Raw genomic sequence first — 27,521 nt, 5'->3', positions numbered from 1 at the left:
TCCAGCTCATAGTTCATGTGGTGTTTCATGAAGAAATCTGTGAGTTTATAGTAGTTGCCTTTCAGAATGCTATTGAATTTTCAATCAATCTTCTTCAATCTGGGGCTGTGAAGAATTGTTGGGGCTACAACTTCCAAGACTTCTAGGAAAGGCAATCTCAATATGTCTAGAAGATCACAGGTTGAAAAAGCCAAGAACTAAAGATAGCTTTCTAAGGCTTTGTGGCTGATATACAGTATAATAAAATCTGAGAGCAAAGATTGGAGCAGATTCTTGATTGCAGCATACTTGCAGGATCTCAAGAAAATATGTAGTTGAGTTAAACAACTGTTATGAAGATGGCAAAAGGATATAACCAAACATCAAGACTCTTGCTTCCTCCTCAACTTGCTTCTATTGGATGAACCCAGAAGCACCAACAGATAATATGAAGGTACCTGCACTGGATCCAAATATTTTTTCTATGCTTTGGAACTTAATACTACATATTTCTAAAGCATGTTTTGCCCTCAAATGCACTGCATTTTTCAGCATACTCTGAATAAGTTTATGAAATATATTTATTCTATTTGCATATATACGGTACTCAGTCACTCTGCTTCCAGCTCTATAGCCAAGAATTTGTTGATTAAATAATGATTGAGTTAATGTATTGTGCTAAGCCACAGATGTCAAACTCAATCACATCATGTGATGTATTGTGACATATCATGACTTTTTTGCCTTTGTGGAGCTGGGGTAGGTATGGCCTATGCATGATACATCCAGCCCACAGGCCACCAGTTTGACACCCCTGTGCTAAACCATTAATTCACAGAGCATCTCTTAATACCAATAGTTTAGCTAGATACTTCTATAATGCTTACCTTCTAAAAAGAGGTTATGAAGTTTGTTGTGGCTATGGATATGCTACATTCTCACAAAACATATACCTAAAATAGGGGTGGGTGACTTGCAACCTCCCTGTTCTTGGGACCTTTAGATTAAATTTTAGTATTTAAACTACTTTAAGTAGGAAACATAAGAAAGCTATAGTGCAACTTCTAAAACAGGCATACCAATGAGAGGGAGAGAGGGAGACTATCCTTATAAACTCTACTTTTCCAAATCCCAACTCTCTGTATTCATGATCTGGCCTTATTTACTTATTAAATTTATCTGACACCCATCTCACTATTGAGAGATGTGAGACTCTTATCTTGTTTATAGCTTTCAACCTTGTCAAAAATGTTAATGCTTTCCTTGATCATTATAAGGTTACCCATCACTGCTCTAAGGCAGTATTATGCCCCTAATTAAAAGCTTATCCTTACAAGTGAAGAAAGATGAAACTGACTTAATCATGGAATGATACTAGGAAAATTTTGGCTTCACCGACAGACATGAGAAGGTAGCATGAGTTATTGTGCTCAGTCCTTGTGAGTAAATCTTGAATTGGAGGCTCATCCAACCACCCAATGGAAAAGCTGCCAGCTTTCTGACAAGGGTAAAGAAATCAAGGAACAGATGGATGTTTGAGTACCTGGAGAAGCATCCAGCATTATGCAAGACTACTTAGGAGAACCCTATGGAAATAAGAATTGATCACTGCCACCTGAGAGCTTCGTGTAAGGTTCTACTTGAGTGCAACACATCTTTCTGTGCAAATCCATTCCTGTATTCTTTACACTCCATTTTAAATTGTGTCCTGAAAATCTCTCATTGTTTCTAAGTCTTGTTATGATACTTGGTTCAGTGAACATTGTCTGTTGAAAGGGAATCTATTCTCTTGAACTTGAACTTAAATTGGTATTTATAACGACAACTATGATTGCTGAATTTATGACCTTGTAACTGCTATACTAATCAACTGTAACCCAAGGGGGCCAGGAGAGTTACACACAGTATACTGTTCTTTGACAGTGAAGGCAGTGGTTTATGCTCTCAATCCCTCTGATCACTTGGTTAGATAACAATACTTTAAAAAATGTCTAGTATGCAGATAGCACAAAATTCCTATAAAAGTATAAAAGAATATGTTCTCACACAGTTTCAGGATAGAGCTGAGATTTCTACAAATGATAAATGTTGCCAAACACAAAACACACATATGAAAATGGCAGCCAGAAACACTCTGGGATTGAAGAGTGGCCATTTTTAACTTGACACGGGTAGTACAAGAGCCCATGGCAAGAAGAGGGTTGAATTGGATAAATGTTTGCAATTTAGGCCAAAGACGCTACTAGGACTTGCTCCAATAGGAAGGGAGATACAGGAATATACATATAGGTTCACAGAACTTGTAGGCTGCTCTTTAACCACAAAACCAATGTACTTCCTTTAAAAAAAATCATCCTCATGGCCAGTTTCTTTGTAGCTGATAAAAAAAACCAGCGAGAAAAAGGCTTTTAAAAAAAATTCTAAAGTTATCTAAGATGCAATAAATCTTTAATTTAGTTCCACAAGAACAGAGAATATATGAAATGTTCTGATAGAACATTTTGAATTGTGATTTTTTTTAAAAAAGATATGTTTGAATGCTTTATATAAAGGAATGATATATGTGTGAGACAAAGATTTATAGCACTTAAGACTATGCTATGAGGTTTGCCTATTTCTCTTTGATGTTTATGAAGGGAAGGAGAAAAGCCTAATTATTATTAAATGACTATATGGCATCATTATTTACTGGCTCCTAAAACAATTCACCACTGTTGTATGTGTTGGAATAATGTTGTTAGTACTTGTTAATACTCCATAAGTAGGGTCTATTCTTTGTTTAAGGAAAAAATCCATCTGCATCTTGAAAATGAATTATTTATTTTTTATAAGCTTTTATTTATCACAGTTGAAGAAAAGGTAGAAAGGAAAAAAAATCAATACATATTACTGTTCTGTTCTGTTCTACAAAAGGCTTTCTTAAAAAGAATCTAAGTCAAGGTTGAAAGAGCAATTAAAGCAGTCTCAAAATCTGGGCCATTCTGATAGTGTTCAGTTAACATGTGGCAGAAGTAATCATCCACTTGTGAAAATGATTTTCAGTTCATTCTCAAACACCTTTCAGACACTCATGATCCCATTTAACTGACAACAATACAGTCTATCTGCGGGCATCACTGCATTCAGTGTGAGAACCAATAGGGACCAAATGCCCACAGGCACTTTCAGCCATCACAGTGTATTCTGTTCTGCCTAGCATAAAGGAAATTCTTCCTTGTTCTGCATTCCTTCTTTTATATAACCCCCACAAGATTAAGCTTTTTTTCTTTTCTTTTCTTCTTCTTTTTTGTCCTTAGTTGAGGAGGAGACACACAACAGCTTCAAGACTACAATACGGCTAGGTCATCAGAAGCATAGCTGAAAACATTCTCAGATTGATTTCAATACTTTTCTGTGCTCTTGAAAAAGAGCACCAAACACATCTTCACAAGGAATGGGGTGGGTTGAGGAGCTAAGGAAAGAAAAGAAAACCCACATTGCCCAAACAGCTGTTATAATGATGTCTTGGGAAGCAAATATTCTGAATGCAAAGAAAGCTAAACAACAATGGAAACTATATCTATTCACTTCAGTGAACTGGACGCTCAATATCCAGTATGAATAGAAAAATTGGCAGGAAGCCCCTAAAGATTTATACACTTTCCTTCTATCTCCCCAAAATATATGGCCATAGAGAGGGGGGGGGCATTAAGACATTAATACTGTTATTTACTGATGGCACAAGTATCTTTCATCACTTTGGAAACAAATATATACAAAACTAATAGACAGGTTATCATGAATGAATGCTAATACAGTCATGGCCGAAATTGTTGGCACCCCAGAAATTTTTCCAGAAAATCAAGTATTTCTCACAGAAAAGTATTGCAGGAACACATGTTTTGCTATACACAGATTTATTCCCTTTGTGTGTATTGGAACACAACAAAAAAGGGAGGAAAAAAAGCAAATTGGACATAATGTCAAACAAAACTCCAAAAATGGGCTGGACAAAATTATTGGCACCCTTTCAAAATTGTGGATAAATAAGATTGTTTCGAGCATGTGATGCTCCTTTAAACTCACCTGGGGCAAGTAAAAGGTGTGGGCAATATAAAAATCACACCTGAAAGCAGATAAAAAGGAGAGAAGTTCACTTAGTCTTTGCATTGTGTGTCTGTGTGTGCCACACGAAGCATGGACAACAGAAAGAGGAGAAGAGAACTGTCTGAGGATTTTGAGAACCAAAATTGTGGACAAATATCAACAATCTCAAGGTTACAAGTCCATCTCCAGAGATCTAGATTTGCCTTTGTCCACAGTGCACAACATTATCAAGAAGTTTGCAACCCATGGCACTGTAGCTAATCTCCCTGGTCGTGGACAGAAGAGAAAAATTGATGAAAGGTTGCAACGCAGGATAGTCCGGATGATGGATAAGCAGCCCCAAACAAGGAATGCAAGCTGTCCTGCAGGCTCAGGGAGCATCAATGTCAGCGCGAATTATCCGTCGACATTTAAATGAAATGAAACGCTATGGCAGGAGACCCAGGAGGACCCCACTGCTGACACAGAGAAATAAAAAAGCAAGATTACAGTTTGCCAAAATGTACTTGAGTAAGCCAAAATCCTTTTGGGAAAACGTCTTGTGGACAGATGAGACCAAGATAGAGCTTTTTGGTAAAGCACATCATTCTACTGTTTACCGAAAACGAAATGAGGCCTACAAAGAAAAGAACACAGTACCTACAGTGAAATGTGGTGGAGGTTCAATGATGTTTTGGGGTTGTTTTGCTGCCTCTGGCACTGGGTGCCTTGAATGTGTGCAAGGCATCATGAAATCTGAGGATTACCAAAGGATTTTGGGTCGCACTGTATAGCCCAGTGTCAGAAAGCTGGGTTTGCGTCCGAGATCTTGGGTCTTCCAGCAGGACAATGACCCCAAACATACGTCAAAAAGCACCCAGAAATGGATGGCAAGAAAGCGCTGGAGAGTTCTGAAGTGGCCAGCAATGAGTCCAGATCTGAATCCCATTGAACACCTGTGGAGAGATCTTAAAATTGCTGTTGGGAAAAGGCGCCCTTCCAATAAGAGAGACCTGGAGCAGTTTGCAAAGGAAGAATGGTCCAAAATTCCAGGTGAGAGGTGTAAGAAGCTTACTGATGGTTATAGGAAGCGACTGATTTCAGTTACTTTTTCCAAAGGGTGTACAACCAAATATTAAGTTAAGGGTGCCAATAATTTTGTCCAGCCCATTTTTGGAGTTTTGTTTGACATTATGTCCAATTTGCTTTTTTTCCTCCCTTTTTTTGTTGTGTTCCAATACACACAAAGGGAATAAACCTGTGTATAGCAAAACATGTGTTCCTGTAATACTTTTCTGTGAGAAATACTTGATTTTCTGGAAAAATTTCTGGGGTGCCAACAATTTCGGCCATGACTGTATATGTCCCAGGATAATGTTGCAGGATCCAATCTGGGGAGCAGAGTTTTTTAGTCTTCTGATTCCAAATGTGTCATTCTGGTGAGAGAAAAGTTCCTTTGGGCTCCTGAATAAGTCTGAAATCTCAGAAGACTAAAAACCTCTGGTCCTGGTGACTGACCCAAATTGGATCCTGCAAATAGGTTGTCATTGTGAGGCTGGACTTTATATTCTGAGTTAGACACATAGTCTAGTTTGAGAACGAGGCTAAGCAATTGTTCAGGCTAGAAATGATTCCCAGACAAAAATCTAAGTAAAGTATAAATAAAATAAGTACTGAAAAATAAGCCAAGTGCCAGCCTAGATACCAGGAAACTGAATTCTTGTACCGCCTTAGGTATAAAAGCTGGCTGGTTGATTTTGGACCATCTCTTTCTCTCAGCCCAACTCAACTCACAGGGTTGATGTATGGAAAAAAGGAGGAGGAATATTATGTACATTTTCTCTGTTGAGTTCTTTATAGAAATAATAATTAGTACACATTCCAATACTGCATATAGGTACCTAGGATAATAGTAGCCTAACAGCTGTATTTTTCTAAAGATATAGGAGCATAAGTATCACTGTTTACATTGAATTCCAGTTCTTAAAACCATTTTAAATTTTCACTGATTTTAGATGACAAAAATCAAATACTTTCCCACTTTTGAGTATTTTGCTATTTTAAAAACTAAATTTAAATTACCGTACTTATAACATTGTCTGGCCTCCTTGAATTTCACACAAGGCACAGTGTGTATAACGGAGGAGGGACATTGGAGTTACCCATCGTACTGACATAGTGTCTCTATGTCATCTTGAGCCTGCTAGCTGTTTATCTGGGGCATTACATTTATAAATTGCAGGAGTGTGCAACTGTTGTAAGTTCCATGGATATTTCAATCTTTGTACTTAAGGTGTGCTCTTTTGCACATGCAACAAAAACACAGACTCTGGATTCTCAATTCTCTGGCTCAGAGATTTTAAGGCCCTTAATTGATTCCTTGAACTTTCACAAGACTAAAAGCCCCTATTTTGTCCCATAATTCTTTTTCTAAATTCCCCAATATGGGAAAACATCCTCCCCAACTCTGATGGCCCCCAAGTGGCTCATTATGTATCCCTGGGATAGGATCTTTAAAAGTGAAATCTACATAGTATATTTTCTACTATAAAAATGCCAAATAATGTATGCTAACTTAAGACATACATCCAGTGAGTTCCAAGCCTTTTTCCAGTCAGTGGTGTAAGACTGCAAACAAATATAGTTTGAAGCCCCCTGAAGAATTTTTTAAAAATAAGGGAGGGGGAGAAAATGCAATACAACTGACTCCTTTAAAAACAAACAAATCAAACACACCCACATGCTGAAATCTTATCTAAATATATGATTAGAGATACAGTACCTTTCTACAACTTATTCCCTTTCTAGATAAGCCATGTTATGCAAGGCACAAAGAGAGAAAAATAGTGAGCCAAAGAAATTAAGGGCAGGCAATGATAGAAAAAAAGAAAATCTCATCAAATCTAGAATACTCTAATACTTCATCCCTTATTTATTTCCATCCTTGCAAATTGTTTTTACTTCCATATACCAATTAACACATTGCCTTTTGTTCTTATAATTTCCTACCACAGGTTTCTCAGTCTTCTCCTTCTCTTTCCTCTTGATCCATTTTTCCATCCTTCATGTATGTTTTATGAATTGATCCACTTTATATGACCAGGCCATCTCAGTATATTTCTTTAATACTCTTCAATTAATTTTCATTTTTGAACCTGTAACTTAATTGTTTTACCAATTTTAATTAACTCATTCCTATTAGTTAGTTGATTTTTAACTTGCTCCTGACATACACAACTCTCACTTTCAAAAAAGAAAATAAGCAGAGCACAATCTTGTACAAAAGCACTTTTATTTTTTCAACAATATATACCATAATTCCTTGCAGCAGACCACATGCTGCTACTATCTTTTCATTAGTAGTTGCATCTCATCAAATTTCTCTATTGTTAGCTACTATTGTGTACAAATTCATCTACATGTAAACTTTTAATCACTTTTGCACAACTCAGAATTGTTTGCTCAGTTTTAATCTTTCCAACATAACCAACTTAATTAATTAATAATCAGCTTAATTAATTTCCCACATGGGTATCAGATCTAAGAAATAATTTTGTAGCTGATATGGCATCATCTGCACTCAAAAGAGCATGTATATTCATGTCCCCAACCAACACACTTTTAACATTAGCACAAGCATTCCTTACACATTTATTCATAAATACGCTAAACAACCATGATTTACAACCATGATTTACACCCTGCTCACATTTTGATCAAGTTGCACAGCCACTCCATATGCAAACCACACCTAGATCTTAATACTTCTGCAGTTACACTTTACTGTTGTTCAACATTTAAAATTTTTGTCACTTTTTTCCTGGATGCCAACATGTACAGCATTTATTTCAATTCCATTCTTTGACATACTGCTAATTCCCATGAGAATTTCTAAAATGTTTCTTCCTGCATTCTTTTATTCCATAGGACTTCATTACTTCAGTTTTCTACTACAGTATATAATCAAACTAAAATCTACATAAAAGAAAAATAACACATACACATAAAAGCAAAACAAAAGAAGAATCAAATGTACCTATGACAAAAGAATCTCATAGAATCATAGGGCCGGAAGGTGGTCACTCCCTACTTGAGGCAGGAGACTTATAATGTTGCAGTCCAATGGTTGTCCAGTCTATTTTTGAAAACCTCCAGTGATGGAGCACCTACAATTCCAGGAGGCAAATTATTCCACTGATTAATTGTTCTTACTGTCAGAAAACTTCTTAGTTTTAGATTATAATTCTTTTTGACACTCCTCAAAGACCCATTAGTTCTTGTCCTGCCTTCTGGTGCAGTTCAATTGATTTCAGAAGAAACCTTGGTTAAACTAGGCATTCTTTTTTTAAAAAAGAATGTAATGTGCCTTTTTCTGCGTTCAAACACTATGTTTGTCTATACATTTGTAAACACATCAAAAGAAAGAATCAGTGATTATGGATGAGCATTGGTGTTCTTTAAAAAATACTACAGCAGCTTGTCTTCCATTCTTATGAATATCGTCTTTCAATCTCTTGAAAGACTGTAGAAACCAACAACTGTGGTTTCACATGAAGTGTTAGTATCAGTTTATATTGCTGTGGTAAGACCACGCATTTTTTTTAATTTTTTATTTTAATTCCATTTATATCCCGCCCTTCTCCGAAGACTCAGGGCGGCTTACAAGCTTAGCAGTAGCCTTCATTCTATGTATATGCCTGCTTATTAGGGCTTTCATACACCCCCCAAGCGGCATTATTACAAAGTCAGCTTAATTGCCCCCAACAATCTGGGTCCTCATTTTACCTACCTCGGAAGGATGGAAGGCTGAGTCAACCTTGAGCCTGGTGGGATGCGAACCTGCACTGATTGCAGGCAGCTGGTGTTACTTAAGGAGGCATTAGCCCACTGCTCCACCAAGGCTCATGAAATTCTGTGTCCAGTTTTGGTCACCACAGTACAAAAAAGATGTGACTCTACAAAGGGTGCAGAGAAGAACAAACAAGATGATTGGGGGCTAGAGGCTAAAACATATGAATGGTTGCAGAAATTGGGTACGTCTAGTCTAACAAAGAAGACTAGGGGGGTGACATGATAGCAGTTGTCCAATATTTGAGGGGCTGTCACAAAGAGGAGGGGGTTAACCTATTCTCCAAAGCACTTGAAGGCAGGACAAGAATTAATGGGTGGAAGACCATTAAGGAGAGATCCAATCTAGAACTAAGGAGAAATTTCCTGATAGTAAGAACAATTAACTAGTGGAACAGCTTGCCTTCAGAAGTGGTGGGTGCTCCATCACTGGAGGCTTTTAAGAGATTGGACAGCCATTTGGCCAAAATGGCATAGGATCTCCTGCTTGAGTAAGGCTTTGGACTAAAAGTCCTCCAAGGTCCCTTTTATTGATATTCAGTAATATCAATAAAAATAGTCCATAAATTCCCAAATTCAACAGTTTATGAGATAATAACAAAATATTTATGTAGTAAGAATCATCCGCTAAAAAGTCAGGAAAAGTAAAACAGATTGAAGCAGTAATATATTACTATAGTAGGTAGTGAAAAGGTCTTTAGTCTCTACAAGCTTTAAATGTTTTACAAAAACATTTAACAGTAACATTTCCAGAGGTTTGAAACTAATCAATGAAACAATGAAATTTCAAGTCAAAACTTATTAGTTGCTTAATAGACATACTATACTGGCAGGTTAATAAAGAGCTTCACAAATTCATTACCACACCCCAATCAAGAAATGATACCTCATCTTCACAGACATGAAATTAAATATAAAGTAACAAACCTTACAACTCTCAATATTAATTTCTTAGGTAATATTTCCCATATTTTTCTTAAAAACAAGGCTCCCTTTGTCTGACCACAATTATCAAAAATCATGGCATAATTTTATACCATTTGACAGCAACAAACAAAAACAAGTATAAATCTTAAAAACAATTTCTCCCAAAACAAGAAAAAGAGAGAATCTTGGTGTTTCCTATGAGCATAACATAGTCTTCTTTGCATTATTGCCCCATATACCATAGGCCAAATCTTTACAAAAAATGTTTAATGAAACCTACTGGCACCAAAGCTTGGCTGATCATATTAAATAAATTGAAGTAGTAATAAGCAAACCATGGAACACTCCACCATTCTGCAGGATAGCCAATGTGTTGTCACATCATTTCTATATATTAAAATCTGAAACAAAATACTCCAAATTGATGGACAAACTAGTGTTATTCACATAACCTTCTAGGGCTAGGCTATACAGTTTCATTTTGGCTTACCATATTGAGTGATTAATTTGGAGCTTAGTGTGTTGTGGTTATTTATAGCTTAGCATGTGTGAAACCAGCCAACTAAGATTCAGTAACAAACTCCTTGCATTGGATTCAATCTTTGTGACTATAAGTAAGTTTGCTATTATCATCTTCTGGGAAGGTTTTCAATTTCCTAGTCAAGCTTACCATCCAGATATTCCCTGATGGTGCCCAACAGATGGTTTCCCTGTTTTGCTTCAAAGGCCAGACATGATTGGTCAGGTTCTGCCACCTGCTGGGAAGATATATTCTCTTATGACATTATGAACCAGGAATTAAATTCTGACAATTGAGCTAGGATTGTTTGAAGAAGTGAGGAAGGAATAGCTTTGGCTACACTTCCTAGTTTTTTTTCTTGGTGAAAAACAATAACACCACCCTACTATTATGAGGAACAAGAACAAATATATTTATATTACCTAGGAATTCTTCTTTGGATCAGATTTTTTTTCCCCTGTCTTGCACCTTTTTGAAGCTTGTATAGATCAAGTTTCCTGTCTTTGGAAAATTAACTATGTGGGCACAGGGAAGTTAAAAGGTGATATGAATTTAGATTTCCTTTTCAACTCTAAAGTTCTTTTCCTATGAGGCATGATTTATTGCACGAACAAATAAGAACTCTTGAACTCTTGAATTTGTTTTTAAGGCTGTATAAGGTAGTGAGTGGAATGAGGGACAAAATCTGCATTGTAGAGAAAATTGGAACAAAAGCAAATTTCCATTTAAGCAGAAAATCACTACAGATCTATCTATTTAGGTAGTAGTAATGCACGTATTTGCAACCATAGGTTTTAGCAAAATTTATGTAAAATATAAAATTTAGCAACATTAATATAAAATTATTATTCATATAATCCATATGAGTTCATCTCCTCTAAGATTAACAGCACTGTCTGTCAACACCTGGTTTCATATCTTCTGCACAGCCATTGCAAACAATGCAACTTAAAGTAAGACATTTAAAAGTAAGTCCTTTTCTCTAACTTTGAAATTTAATTCTTGACATAGCTCTAAATTTCCTGTGGACCCAACCACACATAATCAGAAGGGTGACATATCTGCTAGTAAACATTCTATTCCCTACTCAAAGAAGGAAAATTATGTTTAAATCTCCACAAAGGTAATCATAGAGGAGTACTGCTATCTTATCACTACTTTTAGCACTATCAGGAAACATTTTTATCCATCTAATCCAACTCAAGTCAACCAGCCTTCTCAAACAGTATGAGGATTTTGACAAAGTGCTTCCACTGAATGCATATTGCCAACAGCAAACCCTGATAATCTGTTTTGTCAACTAAACATTCTGGTTGCTTGTAAACCTCTAAACACTGGCTTTTCTTTTCTTTTCTTTCTTTCCTTTTCTATCTTGTGCTTTATTAGGTCCATTGTGTATTTGAATTGGGTAGGTTGCCTAACACACCTTTTCCTTCTCAGCTTTACAAAATTGCTTTGCTATATTATTGATAGTAATAACTCCAAATGCCTTCACACGTATGTACTTGATTGCTTAAGTTTAAGATCATCATTCCATTTTAAATTAAATTAATTGCTTTATAATTGCTTTATAGGGCATGTAACATCTAGAACAGGTTCCCCAACCTGTGGGCTATAGCCCACTACTGGACCATGGTTTCTTGGCCACCAGGCCGTGTGAAGGGATGGCCAGTGCACACGCTAGCATCACCCCGCCCTGAACATCCCAGCAGCACTAGCACCACTCCGAGCATCCCACCGGGACTAGCACTGCTCCGAGCATCCCGCCGACGATACTGCCGCCCCATCCCTGAGCATCCTACTGGCACTAGTGCTGCTCTGAGCATCCCACCGTCACTAGCACTGCCCCATTTGCAGCACTCATGCTCGTGTGGACCCTATTTGCACGTGCACATGTGTGGCCCATTTGCCTGTGCATGTGCACTTGCGTGTGGCCCATTTCTCTCTGTGTGTGTTTGTATGCACGTGTAACAGTGCCTGCCTCCGTTTCCGAGCCACCAAACCAAAAAGGTTGGTGACCTCTGATTTAGAACATATCTGAATATTCCAGAATATCAAATATCAAACAAAAAGTCACACTTATAGAATAGGGTCTCAAATGCAAATAGTCAAAAATGTTTTGTGAGAGCTATTTCATTAGGCCAAGCAACTTACTGAAATCTTTTCATAATTAATATAAAAGTCTCTGAGTGAAAGCTAAAGAAAGAAATCATGGACCCAGATTGTTGGGGGCAATTAAGCTGACTTTGTAATAATGCCGCTTGGGGTGTGTGTGAAAGCCCTAATAAGCAGGCATATACATAGAATGAAGGCTACTGCTAAGCTTGTAAGCCACCCTGAGTCTTCGGAGAAGGGCGGGATATAAATGGAATTAAAATAAATAAAAAATAAATAAAATAAATGTGCGTGAAATTTTTCTTTACTATTTCAGTTTGGATACCAAATCACAGTGCTGGCTGCACAATGTTGGTTAAAACTGCCATTGTCACTGGATTTGAGCTATTGGCTCTGTGAAAGACAATAGAGAAAGGCCATTGAAATGTGAAAACACTGGAAATCCAGGAACTCTGCTTACATTCCTGTAAGACCAGAACAGGCTGTTGGTCTGCGTCAGACTCCCAGAATCCACCACTCTTCCTGTCTGCAGGGCATCCACTCTGCCTGAAGTACTCCAGGAAAATGGAAGAGCAGAGCCATAACAATCAAGGCCAGGACCCACTTTACTCTACTCTACCGCCACTAAAGATAGTCCTTGACTTACAACTCTTTGTTTAATGGCCGTTAATTCTGACACTTTTTGTTGTTGTTGTTAGCTGTGAAGTCGTGTCCAACCCATCGCGACCCCATGGACAATGTTCCTCCAGGCCTTCCTGTCCTCTACCATCTTCTGGAGTCCATTTAAGCTCACACCTACTGCTTCAGTGATTCCATCCAGCCACCTCATTCTCTGTCGTCCCCTTCTTCTATTGCCCTCAATCTTTCCCAGCATTAGGCTCTTCTCCAGTGAGTCCTTCCTTCTCATTAGATGACCAAAGTATTTGAGTTTCAACTTCAGGATCTGGCCTTCTAAAGAGCAGTCAGGGTTGATCTCCTCTAGGACTGACCAGTTTGATTGCCTTGAAGTCCAAGGGACTCACAGGAGTCTTCTCCAGCACCATAGTTCAAAGGCCTCAGTTCTTTGGCACTCAGCCTTTCTTATAGTCCAACTTTCACTGCCATTCACTGGGAAGACCATAGCCTTGACTATATGCACTTTTGGTGACAGGGTGATGTCTCTGCTTTTTATTGTGCTGTCTAGATTTGCCATGGCTTTCCTCCCAAGGAGCAAGCGTCTTTTAATTTCTTGGCTACAGTCCCCATCTGCAGTGATCTTGGAGCCCAGGAAAATAAAATCTGTCACTACCTCCATTTCTTCCCCATCTATTTGCCAGGAATTGAGAGGGCCGGATGCCATGATCTTGGTTTTCTTAATGTTAAGTTTCAACCCAACTTTTGCACTCTCCTTCTTCACCTGCAACAAGAGGCTCTTTAGTTCCTCTTCACATTCTGCCATTAGAGTGGTATCATCTGCATATCTTAGGTTGTTGATATTTCTCCCAGCAATCTTAATTCCAACTGTTGATTCATCTAGCCCTGCCTTTCTCATGATGTGCTCTGCATATAAGTTAAATAGGCAAGGCGACAGTATACAGCCTTGCTGGACTCCTTTACCAATTTTGAACCAATCAGTGGTTCCGTGTCCAGTTCTCACTGTTGCTTCTTGACCCACATATAGGTTTCTCAAGAGACAAATAAGATGGTCTGGTACTCCTATCTCTTTAAGAACTTGCCACAGTTTGTTGTGATCCACACAATCAAAGGCTTTAGCATAGTCAATGAAGCAGAAGTAGATGTTTTTCTGGAACTCCCTAGCTTTCTCCATGATCCAGCATATGTTGGCAATTTGATCTCTAGTTCCTCTGCTTCTTCAAAATCCTGCCTGTACTTCTGGTAGTTCTCGATCCACATACTGCTGGAGTCTAGCTTGTAGGATTTTAAGTGTAACTTTACTAGCATGTGAAATGAGTGCAATGGTGCAATAGTTTGAACATTCTTTGGCACTTCCTGTTGTGATTCAGCGTCAGCCTGTGGTTTTGGCAGCTGAGTCGGACAATTCTGAAGAGGAGGAGGAGGAGGGGTTTGGAGAGCCTTTAGTTGCAGAGGAAAGTTCTGATGCACTGCAGAGCTCTCAGCCAGCCCCCTCCCATCTTGTTCCTCCTCAGACCCAGCTATGTGAGCCTGAAAGATTGGAAGAAGACGATCCACAGCTGGCTCTGTTCAGGGACGCTCGAAGCAGGAGGCAGACTAGCAGAAGTGAACAAAGAAAAGCAATGAGGCACCTCAGGAGAAGGCAAAGAGAAGCCACGCCTTGAGACTGCTGTTTAAAAGGGGAATGTGTGGGAGGTGCTGCTTGATGAAGGCAACCATTTGAAGAGCTTGTGATATAGTCTCAGTCTGTATTTGTTTAACTCTGTTTTGAACTGTTTCATTTAGTTTTTGCAAATAAATTTGGTTGTCTTAATTCCAGCCTATTGAATAAAAAAGGGGTTGTCCCTGACATTCCAACAGGGCCGGTCTTAGGCTGGAACAGAACAGTGCCTTTCTTTGGAATTGGAATGTAAACTGATCTTTTCCAATCCTGTGGCCACTGTTGAGTTTTCCAAATTTGCTGGCAAATTGAGTGTAGCACTTTTACTGCATCATCTTTTAAGATTTTGAATAGCTGAGCTGGAACACTGTCACCTCCACTAGCTTTGTTCTTGCTCAGTTTTTTAAGGCCCACTTCACTTCACTTCACATGAAACGTTCCCTTCATCTCTCCAATTTTCTTGAAGAGATATCTGGTCCTCCCTATGTCTACAAAGGGGTCACTCTCTATGAAAAATTGATAACTGGATGGTCTCCCTGGATTCAAACAACATATGTAGGAAGAAAGGGAGACACATTTGAGAAGCTAAAGGCAATGATATGGAAGTCTGCTGGCACAAAAAGAAAGCTAGAGTTAGATTTTTTTAAAAAATGATTTTTTTCTTCCTTTTCTGTTGTAGTGTTGGGACTTGCAATAATAAACCTTAATTTTTTCTCTCAACAGGCCAAGGGGAACTGTTAAAAGATATAAACTGAGTCCATATTTAGGATCTAGATTTTAAGGCAATGAAAATTAGCTACAAACAATAAAACACTTTGTTAACTATAGGTGAATTGTAAGGATGACAAATAGAATATGTATGTATTTCAGATATGATAATTACTATATAATGAAATAGATTAGTTATCAGAACATAACTTTGAATTATATTATAGAATTTGCAATGATATAATAAAAGATATTATTTTAAAAATTGATGAACTACTAAGATAATAAATAGAATATATTTCTTGTAATGATAGAGCTAAATTTTTTTCTTAATGGGCTAAGCAAAATCTTTAAAAGATACATATTGACTTTATAACAATATATGTATTTTAGACATGATAATTACTATATAATGAAATGGGGGGAATGTGAGCTACCCAAAAATTAAGTTTTCTTTTATATATTATAGGCTAGTTCGGAATATCCTATTCCAATTAGGTAAAACTCAAAAACAGGACATGAATATGTATATGTGAAAATATATTGAAAATTGTTCTAACTGATTGTGTTATAATTAGAAATGTATTAATTTGATTAATTTGACTATGTTATCAAAACTAAGGGAATCAGAGAGGGAATTCTTGTTGATGTAACTTGACCTATCTACAAATGACTTTGTTATTTACTATTGTTTACTTTTAACTACCCAACAACTGTATTGCTTCATAAATACCTGGATGTAAAATTAAAAAATCAATAAAACTTGTATTAAAAAAACCAAAAAACAAGTCAGTTTAGTGGCTCCTACTACCCAACTGAAGCCATGCTCTTTTCATGTGTGCTATATGTGTAGGTACATGTAAAAAAGAACAAGACTTCAGTTGAGTGGCCACCATCTTGAATTTTTTGACATCCTGCATCCCCTGTCTTGAATCAATGTTCATACTGTCTGGGGATTCTGGGCAGTCCAATACTTCTGAAGGGAAGTCTAGTATAAATCAAAGCAAGGTTTGAATGTGTAACACCAAAGATTTCAATTCTGGTTATGTTATTTCTTTTCAAAATGTAAGTCAAAATATTTGTATATCATTGATATTTTTTTAGTTCTAAAAACTAAAGTTCATTTTTTTGAACAAGATTGCATATTAATATGTTGCTGAAAATAAAGTAATTTATAACTATAAAATAAGATATGGTAATATTGTATATTTTACATGTTGAACTTTATACCAGTTCAACAGTGTTTTTAGAATTCCTTTAAACCATGCTGCCCTCTTGTGATCAATTTAATATTTCATACTAATACACAAGACTGTAAATACAGCAGCTGCTTCTATTGGAGTATTGTTTAAAAGCCTAAATTCATATGGTGCCCATAGTATAACATTGGATTACTGATACTCTTTATATCTGAAGTTCATTTGACACCATAAGTATCAGCAAAATCAAATCTTTCTTCTGAAAATACTTCGTACATTAATGTTTAGACTGAAGAGAATACACTCACACACATATCACTTTTAGTGTGCACATTCAAAAGTGACAAATGACACAAATCATTTAAAAGGAAAAAATAATCTGGCAGAGAGATATTCATTATAAGGCTAGCATAGATACATATAAGATGATTTTGAGTCCTCAAGAAACATTTCTCATGAGGTCATAATTTTGTATAAACAATCACACTCTCAGTTTATGATGTAATATTGTTCCACATAAGATTCACTCAAATAGTAACCTATCACGTCAGAATACATTCACCTTCTTATTGCCAATCAGCTATACTATAGAAGGCAGGTCTACAAGAAGTCTTGAAAGAATTTCTATCCCACAAAGTTATTTCCTCACAAACTGGCCTCTGAAGTTCCTTCTTAATAAAAAGATGTGAATATCATGCAGTTTTACCTTTATCCCCCAGTATCAACATCATATCAGTTTCTTAAAAATGGGGAATGAAATGTTCAAAGGTACCTGTATTTCTTAGCTGTTCAGTAGGGGGTCACTACCCAAAACTATCCCCTGAATACGACTATATGCTATAGGAATTATAATAGGTGGCATGTAGATGTACTGAAGATGTCCTTCTTCTGCTATGAACATCCTACAAATATGGTAAAGGTCAGAAGGTGGAGCTGTTAGTCTGCATTTTAATTCAGGTGAGATGTTCTAATGAGAAGTTTAAGCAATTGAGTTTCCTTGTGGGAAGCTTGCAGTCAATATGTATATATCTGAGGTATGAAGCATGGAGGAGTTGCCAAACTTTATTGCCGCTTTGACACACAGAGACCTCCTCAAATAAATATCATAGAAAGAGAGAATGTATTGTAAGCTGTACCACATATTTTGGCAAAAATATACCAGTCAAACTTCCAAGTTTTAGTAATGGCGTTCAAGAACCAGGAAGGATTTGCATTCCAGAGGGCCAAGAGGCAGCAAAGTTTAGATAGCTTGGTTGGGAAAAAGAGAGTTCAGATGGCTCCTCCTTAGCAATTCTCAGAGTATATATCTGTAATGATGCAAGTAGTTGCTTTAGTTTGGCAAGATTTCTGTGAATAGCTGAAACTGCTCAGAAGTAATTCTACATGTCTTTCTTGGTTCTTGGCGCCTGATAGGGATTTACTTTTTTCATGTCTTCCTGTTTGAACACTGAAATCTGTGTTTGAATCCCATGGTTGAGAGCCCATCTGGTCCTGCCATGATCTATTGTTATAATATGTGGGAATATTCTTGGAAGATGGAGTAAGAGCTGCAACCAAGGCAATGGTCAGATAAAAGCAGCTTAGCTTGCAACAGACCTACCTCACAAAGTTGACATCTATGTGAAGAAAATTTGTTTGAGGCTTAGCAGCTAAAGCATGTCATGCTTATTTGACAGTGTTATGATTAATGCCACAATTTTAAAATTGTTACTACTTCTATGTAATATATATATATATATATGTATGTATGTATGTATGTATGTATGTGTGTGTGTGTGTGTATGTGTGTGTGTGTGTATGTATGTATGTATATGTATATGTATGTATATATATATGTATATATATATATATATATATATATATATATATATATATATATATATATATATATATATATATATATATATATATATATCACTGTCTTCTCTTTCAAGATTGCTTGGAAAGCTGAGATAATTCATTCATTCATACCATGTTTTCAGATGCACATTTTTCACATGTTTGTTTTCAAAATTATCTCATTAGTAAGCTTTAAGGAAAATTAGACACTATAGATTGCACTATTTCTCCACTGACTTTCTCTTTGCAAGCTTCCCACAAGCAGTCAGTTCTTTCCAGATTCCCCATTGACTTGTAAGAAGCTGTCAGGGATTATTGAAAATAAAGATCACGTGTGTGGCTCACCAAGGCAGCACAGCGACAGTGCTGAACAGCACAGTGCGGTAGCACTGAAGGAGCAAAAAAATCCCCAAATTTCATTCCCTCGGAAGTAATGGGTCTTGGCATTCTGAATATGAGGTACTTAAAGGTTCTTCCCTAGAGTATTTTGCCAAACTTTGAAGCTGCAAAGTATCAAACATACACAAGAGTTTTAGTAGTATATAGATTATTTGATCCCAAGATTACTGTTATTCAACAGTATAAAAAGAGAAGGATGCTAGGATTTGCCTTTTACTTTTTCTATCTTTGAAATCATAGAGATATTTGGAGTCAATTATGTTAGGATACAAAATGTTATAAAATAAAAAGCTGTTGGAAGCATGTTACTATAAACTGAAACAGTATGCTTTACGCTATAAATCATGAAGCCTGCCATGCTAATGAAAAAGCAATTGACCTCAGTAGCCACACTAATTAGATAAGATAATGAAATGCTTCTCAACATGTAATCACAATGAAGATGATAAGTGTGTCACAACTTTTCCTTCACCATAAGTACTCTGAGAAGTCAGAATCAATTTAACTAAAAATTTAAGAAATGGATGTGGGCCAGCATCCAAATAAAAAATAAATATTTTATCAAGAGGGAACTACAATTGCAGCAAGAGCTATTTCCATTCTACTACACAATTACCATACATAATTGCAGCACAGATATTTCAACAGATATGAAAAACCAACAATAGCCAACATGAATGGATATTTATCTCTGCTAAACAGAAATGCACACCAGCATCCAGTCTCATATAGAGATTAAAATATATTACTACAAAGCATATACCAGCTCAGGAAATCCACTATTCGTATTTCTACTTGCTTATTTCCCTGAACTATATAAGTAAAAAGGAGAGATTCTGATCTCACTTTTCACCAATATATTACAGGAATGTGTAGGAAATTCCTCACAGAAACAGTAGTCATCATGGATGGAAACTTATTAAGGAGAGAACCAACTTAGAACTAAGGAGAAATCATTCCTGACAGTTAAAACAATTAATCAGTGGAACAACTTGCTTCCAGAAGCTGTGAGTGCTCCAACACTGTAGGTTTTAAAGAAGGGATTGGACAACTATTTGTCTGAAATGGTATAGGGTTTCCTGCTTGTGCGGGGGTGGGGGTGGGGATTGGACTAGAAGACCTCCAAGATCCCTTCCAACTCTGTTATTTTGTTAGTCTCTGTACTAGTGAGAAGACATGACCAAAGAAATTCTTTTCTATTCCCCAAGAGTAGAGGAACCCTCCTTCAATCTTAGCTTTGTCTTCCGAGAGAAGAATTGTGGGCCTGGGAGGTTCAAAAAGAATACTTCCTCAAAATTCCTCCTTCTGCACTGTAAACAACTGTTCTCCTCCAGCAGCCATAACAAATATTGTTAGCACAGGAAGGGTAAAGGAGAAGTCCAAAATGCAATTTTGATGGACACCAGCAAGGGCACTCCTGTAAGTTCCATGGTATGACAGAATGTATTGGGGAGGTTGTAAAAATTCTATTACATTACTCTATTAACAATACAGATTTTTCTATAACTAAAAAGTTCTGGTTTGCTAGGTTTGCTGGCCACGCAAGGCTTGACATTAATCTTGAAAGAACCTCAAAGTAACTCTGCACAATTTAAAGCTACTGTGATTAAAGCAGAGTTTCTCTGACTCCCATTTTCTTCCTCCCTCCCTCACTAGATAGTCAAGAATCACTTCTGGAATTGTCCTTTTTCTCCCATGAAGTATCCTGCTGCCTCCACTTGGCTCCCAAGGTCTAACAGGCTTCACACTCAAAATGGCAACAACGGCCCAGAGACAGTAGCTGAGTTACAGTAGCTAGCTTCTCGTTTGCTTTTCCTCCAGCAAAATTAAGGGCCTGTGCATGCCACCATCCACTTCATACATGGAAGTATGTGTTCTGAAGCACCTCTTTTGAAAGATTAGCATAACCCTAGTACATTGGTCAGGAAAATCTCTTGCCAGATTTTCTTTAGGAAAACTAAGAACATTTCCTTAGGATCAGTGGTAGCCTGAGTATGGGAAATGCTATTTGCTGAAAAATTAACACTACCACAAAAACTCTTGAGCTGTCTTTTATTTAAATATGGTTTACTAATGCTATTTAGTTACACCACTAAAGTAATTCCTAATAGTTTATCTATTAATGACAGCATATATCATTTAATCAGTATACTTGGGCAATTAAAAGTGTCTCAGCTCTTAAAGTGGCTAGAACGTTTGTAAGATCCTCTTACAGCAAATTAACAGAGATCATTAAAGTCATATATATATATTTATACAGGTAGACCTCAACTTATGACCATAATTGAGCCCAAAATTTCTGTTGTTAAGTGGGGCACTTGTTAACTGAGTTTTGCCCCATTTTACAACCTTTCTTCCCACAGTTGTTAAGTGAACCACTGCAGTTGATAAGTTACTAACCTGGTTGTTAAGTCAATCTGGCTATCCCATTGCCTTTGCTTGTCAAAAGGATGCAAAAAGTGATCACATGACCAGGGCAGTGTGAGAGCAGAGGGACACAGCAATGGTCATAAGTATAAACCAGCTGCCAAGCATCTGAATTTTGATCACATGATCATGTGAAAAATGGACATAAATCACTTTTTCCAGTGTCATTGTAACTTTGGCCACTAAATGAACTGTTGTAAGTCAAGGAGTTGTAAGCTGTCCTAACTTACAACAGTTCATCTAGTGACCATTCAAAGTTACAATGGCACTGAATAAAGTGACCATTTTCCACACCTACAACTGTTGCAGCATGGTCTCATGGTCAAAATTCAGATGCTTGGCAACTGACTCATATTTATGACGGTTGCAGTGTCCCAGGGTCACATGATCCCCTCTTGTGACCTTCTCACAAGCAAAGTCAATGGGAAAGCCAGATTTGCTTAACAACCATGTTACTATTGCAGTGTCCCAGGGTTCATGTGATCACCTTCTTACTTTTACTGCATTAGAATGAGTGAATGAGTTGAATCTTGACTCTTGCTTATTTCATTCATTTTCCCTCCAAGGGCTGTTAACAGCTTGTGTTTGCTGCAAATATATGCCAGGTTGTTTTCAGTTAGGGAATCAAGGACCAGAACAGCAAATGCTTAAACAGTTTAATAATAAGATGATAATAAGAAAGGACAAGGATAAGCAATAAAAGAGGCAAGGATAATGAGTTAATGAGAAAGGACCAGCACTGATTACTTCTGTAAAGGAAATCTGCAGCACAAATTGACAGATGAAACAACTCTCCATAAGGAGGGCATTCAAAGAGAGAAACAAATCCAGTGGATGAGACAAACAATCAGAAGCAAGAGACATAGATTAGATTTTGCATTGCTCAAACTCAGGAGCAGTTTTCAGGTATTTGAAGATGAAACAGGCTCTGAGAATTCAGGAGAGTAAAGAACAGGAGAAATAAAAAGGATGTATTCCTAAAGGGCAAAGACAAAGTGCTCACTACTACAAGAAACATATTCTACTTTATTCTGTTTTGATGAGTTGCCATCTCGACTTTTGCTTCAAAAAAGATTCAGAGAAACTGGAAGAGGTTAAGAGAAGGACAACGAGGATGAGAAGAGACCCAAGAACTATGAAAAAAGACCAAAGAAACTATGTATGTTTAGGTTTAAGAAAACATGACTCAAAATAGAACATACAGGAACTCTTCAAATACTGTTCTCTCTTGTCTCAGAATGCAGGAAAAATAGCATATACTGTATATTATATATATATATATATATATATATATATATATATATATATATATATATATATATATATATATATATATATATATCATATATCATATCAATATGTTTTTAAGAGAAATTAAAAAACTAATGCAAACTAATACAGATTAAAGAAACAGAAAGAGACACAGAGAGAGAGAAAGAAATGCAGAAAGAAAAGACACAAATAGGAAGAAGAGATTTTCTCTGTGACCAATACAGGTATGATTACAAAGTTATCTCTTACTCTATGATTAGAAAAAAGCTCACTTTTTTTCTGTTATCTTTTTTTTCTAATTATCAAAACATGAGTTGTAAGTACATTTTTTTTCTATTTCATGCAAAAAAAGTCTAAAAATGGTTTCCCATCAGCCATAAATGCAGATATTGTCTTTTTTCTAATCAGAGAAGTCAATTTAGCTATTTGTGCAAGTTCCATCATCTTCACCAGCCATTCTTTTATTGGGAGTAGTTTTGAACCTTACCACCTTTGAGCATGTAGTAATATCACTGCAGTTGTCATACATACCTAAAAATAAAATTCAATGGCTTTTTTCTAGCCATCTCTCCATTCACCCCAAAAGAAAAGCTTTGGGTTTCAATTGTGACAGATAAATAACTTGAAATAGCTGAGGAAAGTCTCCATTTAGACCTTGAGATGAGTTGTCACAAGAACAAATGGAGATTGGCTCTACAAACTCTTAAAAATATAACACATAGAAAATAGGCCATTTCATCTAATTCAATCAGTGTTAAACTCAGCCAATTTTAAAGATTAAATATGACTAGATGGAGAAGCAGAAGCCCACAACTACAAAAGCTACTGAGACCTTTAGAGGTGATTTCTTCTGTTTCCTCTCTTCCCCCAACTCAACCATTCATTTCCTAAATTTTATTTAATGGCTTAAAAGTATTCACAATGTTTTTACTAAACGAAGCAGCACATATTTTTGGCCACTAGGCTGCGCTAAAACATAACTCATCTGATAAAACATTTTGTTTTTTTACACTGACTTTTGCAAATCCAAACATTTGCTTGCTTTAAACTGTTAGTTTTGAGACAGAATAGCTAGAAGTCATTCTTTAAATTTTTCAGTGGAAAAAATGAAGAATCAGGGCCTGGCAGACTCCAAGTAGAATGGTTAGCTCCTAATCTTTTCAAACCTCTCTTCTTGTTTACAGCACAAAGAAAGTATTTTTCATCAATTTTTAAAAATTCTGTCATAAATTATGTATACAGTGACCTTTTCATTTTGCTACATGTAGAACTGTTTGTTCTTTCTGAGGCAAAGATTCCCATTAAAGAATTATACTAAACTGTGGAAGATTTTATATTTATATCCCTGATAATGTTCTGTTTGCAGTTTCTTTAGGCATGTCCAATATGATTCAATTTTCTCACTTTGTTTTTAGAAACTCTGAAGCTATTTCTCAAAGTCTCTTAAATTTCAGAAGTGGTCTGTCAATGTGTAATAGGAAGTAACATATTCATTCACCTAAATTCACATTATGGTATTTTATATATTAGCTAAGAACATCATCTCCTTCTTTGAAATCATCTGTATCACATAAAGAACAGCAACAAAAAAAATGTTTTACATATACTTGGAAAACAACATGAAAACAGAAAAGAGTTACGTGTGGTAAGTCTGATTTGTAAAGAAACATAATTGGAAATATGGAATAGGTATCAGTAGAAATCATAATTTAAAAACTCAGTACATGTTAACACATCACTTTCCCTTCTTGCTTTTGATTGTACTATGAGTCTTTTACTTATTTTGAGGCTACAAAGGTGACCTGGTTTAAATAAATCTTACATTTCATCTTACCACACAGACAGTGGCTTCTCTACTTCCTTCTCTTCAGGCTGTAGGCCATGTAATAAAAATTTACATGGGCAGCTGAAAAGGAATTAGCATTTACTCTTCTTCAAAATAGGCACTCACCCACAATGCTTCATGTGTGGTGGCTTATCCATTCTCACTGCTAGTTTTATCCTCAGATCAGAATCTTGGCTGTTTTTAGGGACTATCATTTTATGCAGCTCTGTTGACTTTGAGCTATTGGAAGTTGGGTACAACACAACCTGGAAAAGATATAAAAAAATCTATCAGTCTGACAGATTACAATAAACTTTACTTGGAAGCTCTGGTTAACTGAGAAGTTGTCCGTGCCACCTTTTTCTATTTCCTAAAAATTACATGGACTCCAAAGAAAATCACACGCTTCCATTACACTGCAACTCATCGTTTCAGCCAAGATAGGTTCATTTTCTCAAAAATAGGTCACATAGGAGCTCTGATTCTCCACTGGCCTACTTTAAAAACATAATGAGCATTGAAAGTGAAAAATAGTCCTTCAGTGAACCAAGCACTTATAATAAGCATGCTATTCAATATTCCCCAGATTTTATGTGCTTTTACTAACAATGAACATTAGAGAGCACTAAACTATAACTTTTTGTATGGTTTTTTTTTTGCTGTCTTGGATTAAATGTTTTAGGATTAAATATTTTATTTTATTTATTTTATTTTAATTCCATTTATATCCCGCCCTTCTCCGAAGACTCAGGGCGGCTTACAAGCTTAGCAGTAGCCTTCATTCTATGTATATGCCTGCTTATTAGGGCTTTCGCCCCCCCCCCCAAGCGGCATTATTACAAAGTCAGCTTATTGCCCCCAACAATCTGGGTCCTAAATAAATTAATACTACCTTCATTATTCTAATCAATGCAGCTGATAGAACTATGCTAAAATAATATTTTAGATTTAGTTTAAAGTAGCTGAGCTTCAATTTCACTGATTAAATTATTCTGTTGTAAATGAAAACAACTCAATTGAAATTTGTAGAAAAGATAAAAACATGCTATATTTATACAATAATATTATAACACTGTGAACTGGATTGTGATGTCCATGTTTTCTGGGTTGGTGTATCTCATTATCTGAAAGTTGTAGGAATTGCTAACCCAAACCATGTTTATTATCCTCGTGATCTCATTGCAAACACACATTACTTCCCAGTGAATGTTAAACTTCAGAGTCTGGAACAAAATCAGAAAAACCAAAGCAGATAATAAATATGATTGCAATATTTTTTCACATTAAACATGACGTTTGTGTGATTGGTTCCTTTTATTATCTTAACACAAACTGTTCCATTCACTTGAAACAAACTAGATATCAACATAATAGTAAAATATGCTGCTGTACCATTAAATGTATTCTTAGAACTATTTAAGTGGTAAAAATAACTTCACTCTTTTTGGTGTCAAGAAACAGTACCAATTACCACAATGTTACACATATACAGTCTCTGTATATTTTACTAAATATTTTACTAATCTGCTGTATTTTAACAATATTAAATACCAAATGAATTAAAAAGAATACATTTTCATCCATATTTTTCTTGTAGATAGACTCTGTTTCAGATTTGAAGATTTATCAAAGCCCTTTATGTCCTTCTAATAGCCCAGCACTTAGTGCAAATGACTAAGTTCTAAATTTTCAGTAAGTACTTGTGGCAAGTATGTAATGATATACTAAGATCTCTCTCTCCTCTGTCAAGTAGATTGGAACAATGATCATTTATCTTATGATATTTTTCCAATTTGAATATTTTCAAACAATATTTTGAAAGAATCTCTGAAACAGTCATTAAATTCCTTCTCCCCCACATTGCCCCTGAATTCTCTTCTCTGCTGACTACCAGCTATCCCATAATCCTGAATACATCTAACTTACAGCCCTACATACATGCAGTTTGTACTTTCCTGGCAGTGTCAAACATGGATGGAGTTGATGAACACTATACGAGTATACTAGTGAACACAAAACATCATCATGCTTCCAAAGTTCATGGTTGGCCAAGGAAAACAAAAGGATGGACAAACCTGAAAAATATTTAAACTAAAAAACAAAAGCCAAGGAAACACATACCAACTTAAAGAATCCCAAGTTCCATGATGCAAGACGTAGAGAAAGGATTATCAGTTATTTTCTAAAAGATTAGCCTTTGCTGCTATTTGAACAACCTACATGAATCAGAACCAACCAGTGAAACAGATAGGTATCAGAACATATTATTTCTTAGATGTGAGGGGATAAAATAAAGCTCTCTCAGATTAAGGGGAGGAGAAGTGGTGAATCTTCACTGTTAGATGGGAAAGAAATAGAACAAAAGCCTAATGAGTTGAAGACAAAGCAGCAATTTTATCCTAACAAAAGAAAAACAATAATGATCATTGAAGAATGGGAAATTATTTAACTATGTTCACAAGGCATGCCAGCAAGCTATTTTAAGATCATTAGCAGTTACAGAAAAGAACATCAGCAATATAAAGTATGCACGTGCATGCTCACCCCCTAAATGCTAAATTATTTATTGGCTACTTAAGGATTTGACAAGCAGCTTAAAGAAATTAGAGTTTATTTTTTAACTGAATAATCAAAACTAATAAGACTAGGTTTTCTTTTTATTGAAATAGACTTTATGCTCAAACAAGCCCAGCTGTTCCCATGCTGAGTTCACTTCTGTGTTAAGCAAGTACAATGAATGTTGCTTTGAATTAATTTTAAATATCTGGATTTCCAAAGGCCAGAATATGACAGGATGAGGAAGATGTTCTTTGATGGTACAGAATTTAGTAATCCTAATCCCATCTCAAAAACATATCTTCAGAAGGCCGTTTTCAAAACTGCTAAAAATATTTTATCCAGACTTTGTCATGTTGAGAGGAAACTAAAGAAAACAATGGGTCATGTTAATAATGCTTAATTGATATTCCATTAAATTTAATGAGTCTATTCTGCTCATTAAGTCAGGAACCAATATATGGATCTGCCTCTGATAAATAAACATTTTATGGGTATAAAGTTTAAAATATATGTGCATGACAAAGCATGTTATTGTAGTTATATACA

At 36.2% G+C, this 27,521-nt stretch overlaps 1 protein-coding gene across 4 annotated transcripts in view; it reads right to left on the bottom strand.

Moving 5' to 3' along the window:
* The window catches only part of CADPS2 (calcium dependent secretion activator 2), a 373,090-nt gene that overhangs the window by 166,304 nt on the left and 179,265 nt on the right, over nucleotides 1–27,521 (bottom strand). For all 4 annotated transcript variants that reach the window (XM_081331670.1, XM_081331671.1, XM_081331672.1 and 1 more), the window contains exon 8: nucleotides 24,543–24,682. In XM_081331670.1, the coding sequence (XP_081187796.1) occupies nucleotides 24,543–24,682 (140 nt within the window). The remainder of the gene's footprint in view (nucleotides 1–24,542; nucleotides 24,683–27,521) is intronic.

This window comes from Vipera berus (genome assembly GCF_964194415.1).
Source record: "Vipera berus genome assembly, chromosome: 6".
NCBI classification, from domain to species: Eukaryota; Metazoa; Chordata; class Lepidosauria; order Squamata; family Viperidae; genus Vipera; species Vipera berus.
The sequence above is the reverse complement of the archived record's forward strand: the minus strand, read 5'-3'. Positions and strand labels throughout refer to the sequence as shown.